The sequence below is a fragment of the Anabrus simplex genome, chromosome 7, assembly GCF_040414725.1.
Source record: "Anabrus simplex isolate iqAnaSimp1 chromosome 7, ASM4041472v1, whole genome shotgun sequence".
In the NCBI taxonomy this organism is placed as follows: Eukaryota; Metazoa; Arthropoda; class Insecta; order Orthoptera; family Tettigoniidae; genus Anabrus; species Anabrus simplex.
The window spans coordinates 97,910,810-97,924,460 of record NC_090271.1 but is presented as its reverse complement, the minus strand read 5'-3'; the positions used below and the strand labels follow the sequence as shown (position 1 = coordinate 97,924,460).

The 13,651-nt window shown below is 37.7% G+C and overlaps 1 protein-coding gene across 1 annotated transcript in view; it reads right to left on the bottom strand.

Moving 5' to 3' along the window:
- LOC136877293 (aconitate hydratase, mitochondrial) overlaps positions 1-13,651 on the bottom strand; it is a 225,399-nt gene that overhangs the window by 136,358 nt on the left and 75,390 nt on the right. The window contains exon 5 of the mRNA XM_067151224.2: positions 1,526-1,684. Coding sequence (XP_067007325.1) covers positions 1,526-1,684 — 159 coding nt within the window. The remainder of the gene's footprint in view (positions 1-1,525; positions 1,685-13,651) is intronic.

Sequence of the window (13,651 nt, the reverse complement as noted above, 5' to 3'; positions counted from 1 at the left end):
GGATGAAGAATGAAGCCAGCTAGGTACAGATGAAGAAGTGAATATTGCCACATATGCTGAATGTGTCGACAATGTTGCCACCTGTGAAGTCAGATGGTACACTTAATTCATGAACAGCTGACAACTGTTAAAGACAGTGAGGATTAAGAAGGCGAGGATGAAAATGTAACCGGTGAGACCTGCGCAGCAGTACCAACACATTCGGCAGCTTTAGAAGCTATGGCCATAGTGCGATGTTATGTGTTAAGTTTTGTCATGGACGAGAGTGTAATATTTGAAGTTACTAAACTTGTTATTCTTCTATATCATTTGGAAAGAAAGAAGGAGAAATCTACTTTAGACATGTTTCTTACCTGCAAGTGATGTGTATTTTAAATATTTTATTCAAATACTCATGTGCATAGTGTGTGTTTCTTAGAATGTTTTACCTTGATGTTTTACTATGTTGGTGTTTTCTAAATGTTCTATTTCTTTTTTCATTTCCTTAATTGTAAATACTTGTTTTTATCATAATTATTTTTACATCCAAACTTAACTTATATTTAACAGCAGTTTCCTCTTTACAACTTTTTTCGGACCTCACAAAATGTCCTAAGTAGTTTTGGGTGCATTTGGGTACAGTGTCAAAATATAACCTAGTCAAATATGAGGTGAACGACAGAATGAAAAAGGCAATCTAATTTTACTACTAAGTAAGATAGCTGCTATGAGGTTAAGTATCACCAAATACCAAGATGACACTATAAATCCTATTATACAGTACTCCATCCTCACCTATGATCTGGAAATTATCACACATAAAGAAAGAACAAATTTAACCCCAAGCAGCAACAATGAAGTTCCTATCTATCATAATCCAGAAGAGACAAAATTAGGAATGAAAAAAAGAAGAAGAATGCAAAGAGGTGGATATGGGGACACTACTAAAACAGATCCAGAAGGCAAGACTAATCTGACCAAATGTAAAAAGGAAGAATGCCAACAGGGCAACTGGAAGGGAATCTGAAAGAAGGGAAAAAAAAAAAGACCCAGCAAGCAGATTTACAGAAAAATGGACTGAATTAAGGGAGAATGACATAAAAGGAAGAGGACAAGATTGGGAGAAAGTTATGAAAGAAGAATAGTTCATGGCCAGACAGATTGAGGGGCCTCGTACATCATAGCTGGACAAGTGGACTGGATCAATGATGATTATTTAGCTCGGCAATGTTTTGTGTTCGTAGGGTAGATTTCAAGGTCAAGCTAATCAGTTTTGCTGCTGCTTTTGAAATTCAACATGACAGCATCAAGAAAAGTCTCATAACTGCTTACATGTTATTTCAGTATTTGCCATTTTTCACAAGTTTACTTCCGACATTTTTGTAGTCTTGCAATCCCACCCTCTAAATATTTTTGCCTTCTACATTTTAAGAGGGGGCGGGGGGCTAAATTGTGGGAGTACCTAATGGTAATATCTGGAAATTGAAATGAAAAATTTGTACTATGATCAAAATATTTTTTAAAAATCCTTAAATTAAACACATACCTTTGGGCACTTGAGCTCCCAGGGAATGTCAGCCATGACATCCACAGCATCAGCACCACCAACTCCAATACACAAGCAACCCAGACCTCCACCATTTGGAGTGTGGGAATCAGTACCAATCATCAGCAAACCAGGGAATGCATAATTTTCCAAAATTATCTGTTACACAACCAAGGTGACATGGGTTAGTTAAAGAGAAACTATAATTTAAAGCATCAGGCTGTATATAGGAAAAGAAATAGTAAGAAATGACAATTTGCCTAAGCAGGAGATACAGGAAAAATATTTTAGGATGATGCAAACTTCCTAAAGTCAAAAATCAGGAGAATTTTTTGAGGCATATCCCGACATTACGGTACATCATTGATGACGTAACTTTGAAGAATATTTAACACTTTATATATAATTACATAATTGAGTAGTATATAAGTAACACTGAAATTTTGCATGTATTTTATAAATACTGAAATAATGCATGTATCTGAGCATTAGGACACATGACTCCTATTGTAACTGCCTTAGGCCTTTTCATAAATTTCTGAACTAGATTTATGCTCAAAGCACTGGTCTTGTTAAATGGGTTTTACGATTTTTTTCCTGATTCTGTTTTTGGGGAAGTTTTGATCTGAATTGAGTTTTTGTCATTGCAAATATGCTAAAAACAGTCGAAAAGATAAAATAAAAAGCATTAGATTAGCGACTCTGTCATATTTAAGAACAGCGCCAGCTATTTGCATCTGTCTTGCCAGTGCCCATTGAACATCATTTCTGTCCAGCTACTTAGAGAACAAGAAAAAACCTGGGATTTTCAAAAACTACAGGAACACAATCTGTTCTCAAAATCGGGAGATAAGTCTCTGCGATCAGGAGAGAGGGAGGAAGGACCAAAAATAAGGAGCCTCCCGCTTAAATGGTCAGTGGATAGAGTGTTTATATTGTTGATCAAGGAAATGTTGAGTGAGAGGTGCTCCTACAGGCTAGCCAAGCACTCTGGACAAGAGTGGGATGTAGAAAGCTGAGAGAAGAGAGTGGGGAAGATGGGATGAGGAAATGAAAGAGATTAAACTCGTGAATATACTACTACTACTACTACTACAATTGCTACTAATTTAATATATCTGGAAAACAGGGCAAAAACGTCCCCAATTACAGTACTCTTACACAGACAGAACGGCTGCCCACATGAAACATACTTTTGACCGTTTTTGTAATGGTTTATTGTTTGGAATTTGGCATCTTGGGACTCATTGCGTGTGATCTGGCATTCCTCAATTGTCTTTTCTTTTTACCAGGTCGTCCACTGTGCCTGACTTGGTTTGGCACATCCTTACTTGACCACAATGAAATTCCCATTAGAATGTGAACACTGTACAGTGTAAAGGCCGATCTCCACTGATTAACATTTAACACCAACATGTTAAATTTAACATGTTACAATTGACATGTATATTGTGATTGTGTCTTCCAATTGACTTTGCATGTTAACTCAGAATGTTGAGGTTAACACTTTTAACATGTTGGCGTGTTTTTCGCTCCAAGTGGAAAACATGTCAAGTCAATTTGTTGTTCGTGAGATGTTGCCACAGCTTCGGCAAATTCTTTGCCGTTTCCATGTCAACAGATAGCCAAAGGACGCGAACGACGTGCTTCTCGTGAAGTAGGATTATAGTTACAACACTCCGCAACACTCATTCTCTTTGTTATAAGCTACAAATACAGTACCGGTACGCGCATGTGTGTTCTCTCTGCACTATACTAAAATTTATAGTCAGAAATGGAGTGGAGGAAGATTACTTTGGACTTAATTAATGATATAATAGAAAGGCCTTGTTTGTGGGATGCCTCATCAAAGGAATACAGAGATAAAGCAAAGAAAGCCGACAGTTTCCAGGAACTCTAAATTATCTATATTGTTCCCGCGAGTGCATTAAAAAAAAATCTAGCGTCCCTCCGCTCCCAGTACAGTTGAATATTACAAAAAAAATCAGAAGTCGGGTGCGTGAGCGGTCGAAATTTATACTTGAAAGTGGTTTGCTTTTGAAGCAATGAGCAGGATGAGGGGAGGAAATGTTTCTAATAAAACTGCATTTCTAAGTCATAACAAGAAGCAACAGTGGAAATAACAAAGGGCGAAATCCTCTTCATCTGAGTCCATTGTCCTTATTTGAAAATAATAGACATCAACTAAATGTATTACCACAAATTGATATGATGAACTACTTAGGGCCTATACATAAACAAAGTCAAGTTTAACATGTTTATTAATAATAATTAAGTGTGGACACAATGTTAAATGAAACAGTATTCAACATTTAACATTGAACATGTTGATAGTCTCACCAGTTAACATTTAACATGTTGTTGTTAAATGTTAATCAGTCGAGACCGGCCTTAATACACACTCATTTCCATACACATCCTTCATCCAACGGCTCAATGTTGGCTCTTAACACCATCTGCAACCATAAACTCCATGGCTGACGCTGGGCAAATGAGGACAATTTCATGGCATAACTGTACCTCGTCACTTTGCTTCTGCATGTATAAACAACAGACTAACACTTTCTGATGAAACCAGATTTATTCCCGACATACGTAGCCATCCACCGACGCATGTCAATGTTCTTTCTTTAAATTACAATGCTTGTTCCAAAGTCTGTTTCATTTGGGCAACCCTTATACATTACTTATTACACAAATTTGTAAGGCTGTCTTTGATGAGCAATAATACCAACAACATTAATGAGAGCCATATCATTTATACATATTATGTTATGCAATAATAATACTACTACTATTGATGATGAAAATAGACATCACAATATCATGTACAGAGACAACAAACCTGGATAATTGTACTACAATAACAAAGGAAATTTTCTAATGAACTACATGCTATCCAGCACTTTTATTACAGTTTTATAATTTCTTCCTAACTTATGAAGCCATCCACTGATGCATGCATGCACAATGTTCTCTTCTCTTCCTTTGAATAACAATGCTTGTACCAAATCTCTGTTTCACATGACAAGAGTTGGACATGTATTTTCATAATTTAAAATTAACTGAACAAACATGTTATATTTATTTTAATGCAGAAGGGTTATACAGTGAAATCTCGATACAATACCACATGGACAGGAAAAAAAAAAAAAAAAAAATTGTAGAGGGAGTTCTTGATATAAAGAGGGGTGTAGAATAATTGGGTTCTCATGTCAACTGGAGAACACAATAACATCTGAAAATTGAATTACAGTAGAAGTCCGCTATAGCGAGAATTCACAACGGCGAAAAATTTACTCGCTCTAGCGGATTGTTGTTATGACTGATTTTTTGCAAAAGTCGGAAAAACCCCCATACACATTAAAATCAGTATGAACCTGCAATCAGTTTGTTCAAAACTTGCTTACTTGGGTGTCATTTTTTTAAAATCCGATACTACTTGAAAGTTTATGTTTAATTTCATCCAAGATGATACTGAATGCAATGTGATCCCCACGTTTCCCCTTCAAAAAATTTAAATCACGCCAAAAAAGTACTCTGTTAAAATCATATGAATGCCTTTCTTGTACAGTACGCATTTTTAGACTATCTTTGTCTTACAAGTTATAATTCTCATGTTAGGTCCGTATTGAAATGTACATAAATACAAAGTATGTTACAAGTGTTAATTTTAATATCCACCTATTCAATACAAAGAGATCTAGTAAATTAAGAATTAAATCTTATCATAAAAAGTTACAAGGGACATGTTTCGCCCACATTAAGGGCATCATCAGCCTCAAACTCAAACCTGTAAAGTGAATAATCAGGATCTTGATTGTTCTTACAAATCATAAAAGAGGATATCAATGTAGTTGTTTGTCTAACATAACATGATTAAAATGTCCTTGGTTAAAGTCGTAGTATCAAGCTGACAAGATTATACTTTCTGGAGCAATGAGTCAATGCGCCCAAAACCTGTTGAGGGTAATGAACAGTTCAATCTTTATAATGAAATAGATATGTGTTTCCTTGAATACTCGTATTGGAGGATAAGAAAAGGTAAAGTTGATAGACTGTTAACCCATTCACTGCCAAACCCGCATATATACGTTTTGGTGCAGTGTGTACTTCACCGATCTCACAAATGAACACAATATAGTGTCATGCTTTGAGATTCCGTGGAAATGTTCAAAGAAATTCTGTACTGCAGATATACCACTCCATTTCGCGTGTTTTGAAAGCGATGTGGTTTTACTTCAGCTTCGTTGGAGTGGAACATCTTTCCCGCTAACGTGTAGCCATCATGACGTCCTGAAGTATACATTCATCTCCTGTTAACGAAGAAACTGAATGCTTCCTAATAGTGATTCTGGAGGGCTATATTTTGATAATGAAGATGGAGAATATCTAAGTGGCGAAATTGAACTACAAGAAAGTGCGAGACAAAGTAGTAATGATTAGTCTCATGCGGAATTGTCACCCAGAAAAATTATTTTTTCCCCAAACGCAAATGATTTTGATATTACCAGTTCTTGGATCAAGAATTTTATATTATACTAGCTGATGTATCCGTGCTTCGCTACGAAATTCTACACTGTATACAGAATTCTAGATTAGGTAGTGTACACGTTGTGAGCAAGATTGTATTAAATTGCATAGCTCTTAAAGTTACCTTTGAAACACGACAGGGATGTCACCAAAGTCCTTTTCTCATATGAAGACTGGGTTAGGGAATTTTCATTGTAATGGTAGCCTGTTTGCCTATCGCAAGGCACAATCAGGTTGGGGAGTTTTCATTATAATGGCAGACACTCACTCTTCACCTGCCTTGTTATATCCTTAGAAAGACTGTCTTAGTGGTTTTCCCAACTGAACTGAACATAGGTCATTACAATGACATTGGGAGGAATAGAGCGATTGAAAGTAATGCTTTCATATGAAATAATCAAATGAATAACCACACGTTTTCTCACTTTTAATGAACAGTACTACGCTGCCGATTTAACAGTCCTAAGTTCCAGAGCTGGAATGACCAAGCTGCAGACAGCTGTGATCTGTGAACACTGTCTTTTTTTGGCGGGTGGGGGTGGGGGGGAGTCGAACAGTGGTGAGTGCCAGGGCAAAAACCATGCCGTTTTACTAATATATTTCCTAGGAGTACTCAATGAGTCGGAAAATCTCAGTTCACTACACTGGCGGTGGAAAAATCTATCTGATTTGGAGGCAAATTTTTCTGCCAAGCCAGAGGAGAAATCCCCTGTTCACTGTTAATTTGGAATAAAATGAATGTAGAATTTAATAAATGTGAAGAGGAAGAAGCTTTTCTTAAGAAACTCTCTTTTCAGGGTTGAATTTTGAGTCATTTAGTGAATTGTGGTGCTATAATTTGGAATAGGCCTAAATGGTAATTCTACACCAGGTCCTACTGCTACTACTACTAGGTGGGCCTCAGCCTTAGGCCTAAGTGTGCACACTGCTCATTCAAAACAGTGCATCAGAGAAGGGATCAAACAGCTGGAATACTATGATGAACCAGTGTGTTACGTACCAGCAGTATCAGAAAATGTATAAACCAGAGGAATGGCACGCTACAGAAGAAAGTTTTCTAACTCCCCAGCTACTTCCCGCCAATATTCAGCCAGGCTGTTATACTCGGAACGTAGCAGTAATTCCATCTATCGGAGTTGAGCGGCAGCATAAGAGACAAAGAACATCACCACAAACACTGGTCAATGTAATGTTATTGTTGATCAATGTTATGCACTTTCAATATTGTAGGCCTTCACATTTAGTTTTCTTCCGACTAAAACCCCACTCTTATTACAGTCGGTACAGTAAAACTGAATAAAACGTAAATGGTCGGAAATGGTATTCTCTATAACTTTTGCTATGTAGTACTTTCTGATAGGACCAATAACATGGGTATCTAAAAATTAAATATTAGGCGCCTTCCCCTAAACTATAATTTCATACAGGGTGAATAAAATTGTTTATAGTTTAGACTGTACTTTCTTATTCCCCGACTATATACCGACTTTCATTATATTCTTTTAACCCACTTTCTCATGGCTCGGCGTTGATATGGACTTGGCAACAAAAATACAAATTCATCAATATCTGTTATCAAAGCCGGTACGGTAACAATGTATGACATAAATGATCGGATATTTAATTCTATATAAGTTTAGTTATTTAGTATTTATCGATAGGACCACTAATAATATAATTATTTGAGAATTAAATTTTAGGCCTTCCCCTAAACTACCATTTCGCTCAGCCGGGAGTAAAATTATGTATAGCCTACATTGTAGTGGCAGTAAATATAAGTGAATCCCTCCCCGCTGATGTATGCGACAGCCCTCTGACGATCGGGACACGTAATTCTGATATGTAATCGAAGTGACCTATAATTCCATGGAAATTACCCGATGTATATAATAAAATATATTGGTTGCCAAGAATTGTATTCAAGTTGACAGTTACTGGATTGTCACTTTGTCAGTCTCAAGAAACAGGTCTCTCGAAAAGCGAAACCTTATATTAAGATCTCTCCCCATACACGTCAAACGAATTGCAGCGATGTAGCAGCGGGCAACCCACAGAGAGGCCATCGGACTAACCTTTCTTCCCGGAATAGTCTCAACATAATACAAATTACAGGTTTCATGGTACATAACCTCTGATTGTGATTCACTCCTCTCATTTGAGGTTAAACAGTACTCTCGGCAGTGTTTAAACATGACCAGCTGAACATCGGTTTTAGACATTGTCTAAGTGATAAATAACGTCTCTGCAATGCGGCAGCCATACTTAGGCATTGTTTAACCGTAGACAACGTCTAAATACCGTTTCTGCAATCGCCCATAGCTTTCCTAAAAGAATGAGACTAAAATTAGTACCACAATTCTGGAGACATGTCGAAAGGAGAAACTTATCAGCTCATAACTTATTAAAAACCCAAAACAAAACTAATGAAATCTGGCTTACGGACAAAATAAAAACTTTCTGTAAGAAAAAGTCACTCTTAAACTTACAACTATACAAACTACACTTATCGGTGTCTCAATATGTGAACTCTATAGAATGGAATTCATTTCAATTACATGTTGATATACTAAACAAGAAACAGTTCATAGATAAAAAACTGGCTCACTTAAAAGAAAATCAACTACAAGCACTCAAAATACACTTAGAAAAAAGGGTTCCTTCTTTCAACAACTCTCCCGCCATAGTTAACTTGAACACATGCTTCTCAGAAAAAGACATTGAACTTTTAGGTAAAGGTTTAAAACACAATTGGCCTAGTATACAGAAAAACAAATATTTCAAAACTCCCTCTGGAATTACAAAATGACACTAGATAAAAATGATTTAAAAATGCTGTTCTCAATCATTCAAAATTAAAGAAGCAAAAAACAAAATAAAAGATAACAATAGTAACTAAAGTCGATAAAGGGGGGACTACTGTTCTAATAGATAAGAAAGATTGCATTGAAAAAAGGAAGAATTTTTCACAAATGAGACTTACACAATAGTCAAAGACCCCACAATAAGAATCCAATGAAATTTAAAAATATTAAAGAATTCCACATTTTTACTCAATGAACAAGAACAAAAACTAATCCTTATGAACCCTAAAACCCCCACAGCCAGAGCATTGCCTAAATTACATAAGAAAAACACACCCATACCCCCAATCATCAACTGTAGAAATAGTCCAACATATAAAACCTCAAAATATATCCACTATTTTCTAAAAAGGCATCTTAATAATGTTGGCTACTGGTCGTCCAGTTTTCACAGTTCCCTCAGCACGCAAGGAACACGCTTCACTTGCAGGGAACACCCGAACCTTTTCTGGGGCAAGTTTAAATGTACCATATCCATATTTAGACTGTTATTAAGGTAGGGTTGCCACTCCCAGAGGGATTTTATACCTACTGCCAAGTGTAACTTTAGGCCACTCCTCAGGAGAACACGCGATCTTGCAACTGTTCCAATGAAGTACAGACACAGACAAGAGAAAATCCTTCAGTTTTATCTGCCATTAGGACTGGGGTCCTCTTCCACCATCAAAACCGTTTACAATATTTTCCTTTCTCGTGAATTGATGTGTCATTTCCTACACAAAGGCTTCACCTGGCCTCCAAAAAGACTACTCCTCCACTGGTAGCTTTTGGTCCCCCTCCCAACCTTTGGGTGTCAAGTTTGGCAATGGTCACTTGACCCTCGGCCAGATAGTCACAGGTAGAACTGTCTACTGTCACATACCTGCCCGATACCTACAGTCATGACCTTTAAATCCTTCTGGTAATGCACACTACTTGGATCTTCCTGTAATTCTGTAACACTTAGGCGCCGTTCACACTAAGACGATACAAGATAAGTGATAATACATAGTAAGGAATATACTGCGACGATATATTGCTAGGAAGGTTCATGACACAGGACGATAATAATTTGGTGGGAACACAATTCTAACCACATCAGTTACAAATATGAGTTCAAGTGAGGAAGACGATGTAGTGGCTTATTGGTTCAGGCGTAGGATGAGAAGAAAAAGGAAATACTGGGTACATCCCTACAATCTTACCAACGTGCACCATAGCTCGGCTGTTTCGAGAGCTGTCTCAACATGAATCAAAATTCAGGGAGTTTTATCGAATGAATCCTGAAAACCTTCATTTTCTGAAAGGCCCAGTGCCACGAACCCTTGAAGAAAGGACACACACTTCAGGAAGGCCATTTCTTCAGATGAAAAACTTCTGATTACTATAAGGTAAGCAGATATGAATATAAAAAGCAGCATTAATAAAATTTAGCAGTTTCAATTTGATAATTTTTTACAGTTTTTTTTTACAAATTGTTCCAGTCAGTTCCACTTTCTTGCGGCAGTGGGGTAATCAAACTGAATGCCGAAGTCATTGCAATAATGCTCATGTGAGACTGAGTTTGTAAGGTGTTATGATGGGATGAGGAACTTCATACAGAAAGGCTGGAAGCTACTGAAATAGTGGATTCCATATTCTCCCGTTTATCCTCATCTGACAACTTGTGTAAGAGAGACATTGTTTCTATTTCGAAAGTTCTCTTACGACGCAAGCTAATGTTTTTCAGATCAGGTAAAAGAGAAAGAAGGAAATGCTGGTCAGCATCTTGGTCAGTTTTATTAACAGATTTTTTCATTTTCATCCATTATATATAAGCAACGTCGACTTGGTCTTGTCCCTCTAGTTTTGTGTGTGTTTGACTTGAACTTTTACGAGCAGGTTTTTCAAGTAATTGCACGGAAGAAGCTTCATCAGGCATTTCCTCTTCAAGAAATGTCTCGCTTCCATCATTTTGATTAGTACTGGACTCCTCTACTGCAGTATCTTCAACGTGAAGTTTGCCGGACGTATCTCCTCCTTTCAAATATGGTTGCAGAAAAGCTAAATGCTCAGCCAAATAAGTTTTCTTAGAATTCTGGCTAGCCCCAGACTTTGGTGGTTTCAGCAATTGCACATATGCTGTTAGGATAATCTTCCATCGCTCTCGACAGTCCTTTTCTGAATCAAAATTTTTAAAAGTCAATAAATCAATATGATTTATTTTCAAATGTTTGTTTATTTTTTTTTTTTTTGCTAGGGGCTTTACGTCGCACTGACACAGATAGGTCTTATGGCGACGATGGGATAGGAAAGGCCTAGGAGTTGCAAGGAAGCGGCCGTGGCCTTAATTAAGGTACAGCCCCAGCATTTGCCTGGTGTGAAAATGGGAAACCACGGAAAACCATCTTCAGGGCTGCCGATAGTGGGATTCGAACCTACTATCTCCCGGATGCAAGCTCACAGCCTCTACGCGCACGGCCAACTCGCCCGGTGAAATGTTGTTTATTAAAATGAAAACATATTTATGATTTAAAACCATCAATTTATTTCACATATTTTTTATAGTGCGTATTTTGTTTTTATTGTAGGGTCAAAATTGTTGACAACACTGACACAAAATTGTTGTTTCAGGTATCTAGTTACTGGAAGCAGTTTTCAAGATCTTTCCTTGCAATTTTGCAGAGGTAAATCAACTATCAGTTACACTGTTCATCGACTTGTGCTGCTATATGGTCCCACTAACAACTGCTGTATATGCCACAATCAACGTAGGAAAGTTGGAAGCAAACATCAAAATGATATGAGTTATGGAATTTACCTAACTGTATTGGATGTCTTGATGGCGAACATTTCCGCATTCAGTGTTTCCCTAATACAGGGTCCACAGATTATAATTATAAAGGGTTCTTTTCAATAGTTCTCCTGGCTTCATCTGACGCAGTTGGAATGTTCACCGCAATAGATGGAATAATGACGGCCCTGTGTTTCGCAAATCAACAATCGGCAAATTATTGCAGGATCATAAATTGAAAATACGAGAAGCAACACATTTGCCAGGCGAGGCAAATGATAATCCTTTTCTATTCTACATTGTGGCAGATGAAGCATTCCCTCTCCAGCATAATACAGTGAAACCTTGCAATGCGAGTAACTTGGTCTACGAGTGTTTTGCCAGACAAGCAAACATTTTAAATAAATTGTAACTTGATAAGCGAATGAGGTTCCGCAATACGAGCGTCACGAGTGCCGACGTTTTCCCCTCCGCTGTTTGTTTGTTGAATGGATGAATGAGGTCTTTGGTCCTGTAGTGAAGAAATACCTTTCAGAAAATAATCTGCCACTCAAAGTCTTGCTGGTTACGGACAATGCTCCTGCTCATCCTCCAGGCCTTGAGGCTGACTTACTGGAGGAATTCAAGTTCGTTAAGGTTAAGTTCCTTCCTCTCAACACTACTCCACAACTCCAGCCTATGGATCAGCAAGTCATTTCGAACTTCAAGAAGCTATACACCAAAGCATTATTTCAGCGATGCTTTGAAGTGACTGAAGGATCAAACCTTACCCTCCGAGATTTTGGGAGAAATCTTTTCCCCACCATGAACTGCCTGAAGATCATTGATAAAGCCTGAGATGGATTCAACAAGAAAACTCTCATTTCCGCTTGGGGAAAGCTGTGGCCTGACTGTGTCCCTGGACGTGACAGAGGGGAATGTTGGCGACAATGAGCCACCAATTGTCGATGAAATTGTGTCCTTAGGGAAGACTATGGGGCTGGAGGTGAATGACTTGGACATTCAAAAGCTGGTGGAAGAACATAGCCAGGAACTGACCACCAACGAACTGATGGACCTGCATCGCAAACAACAGGAGGAGGTTATGGAGATCTTGTCCGGGGAAGAGGAGGAAAAATCAATGGAATCTCTCACTTCAACTGAGATTCGGGAGAAGTGCAAAATGTGGGAAACGGTGCAAAATTTTGTAAAAAAAAACACCACCCAAATAAAGCTGTAGCAGTGCAAGCGATGAATCAGATCAATGACAATGCAATGTCACATTTTCATGAAATCCTCAAAAAGAGGCAAACGCAACAGTCATTGGACAGGTTCCTCGTAAGAGTAGCATGAAAAGAAAACAATTCAAGTGAGCCAACAGATAGCAGTGATTCCGTTAGTGAAATTCGTGCTACACAGTAACTCATCTCATGTCATCTCTCGTCTCCCTTACACCAACGATTCTATTGTAAGGAAAAGTGCACTTTAATTTGTATTACGTTACATTTTGTTTTAGAAAGGGCATGCAAATAAATATTTTTGTGTTGCGGACGAATCATCCGCGTTTCAATTGTTTCTTATGGGAAAACTTGCTTTGATATACGAGTGCTTTGGATTATATGCATGTTGCCGGAACGAATTATGCTGGCAATCCAAGGTTCCACTGTATAATACGTCCCTTTCCAAAAAGAGTATTAAATGATGCCAGAAGAATATTCAATTTTAGACTTTCAAGAGGCAGAAAAAGTGTGGAATGCACTTTTGGAACGCTAACGTCAAATTTTTTTTCTATTTGACTGACCAATTTATACCAACAGATTTAATGCTATACAGACGATTAGGACAGCATGCGTGCTTCATAATTTTATACGCAGACGAGGATAATCTTATGTTCCACAACAATTTAATAAGTGTTCTGTGGTACCAGCATTATCAGGTAACAGTACGTTCAGCGAAAACAACAATGTGAAAGCAGCAAACTGCTTATGAAATAAACTACGT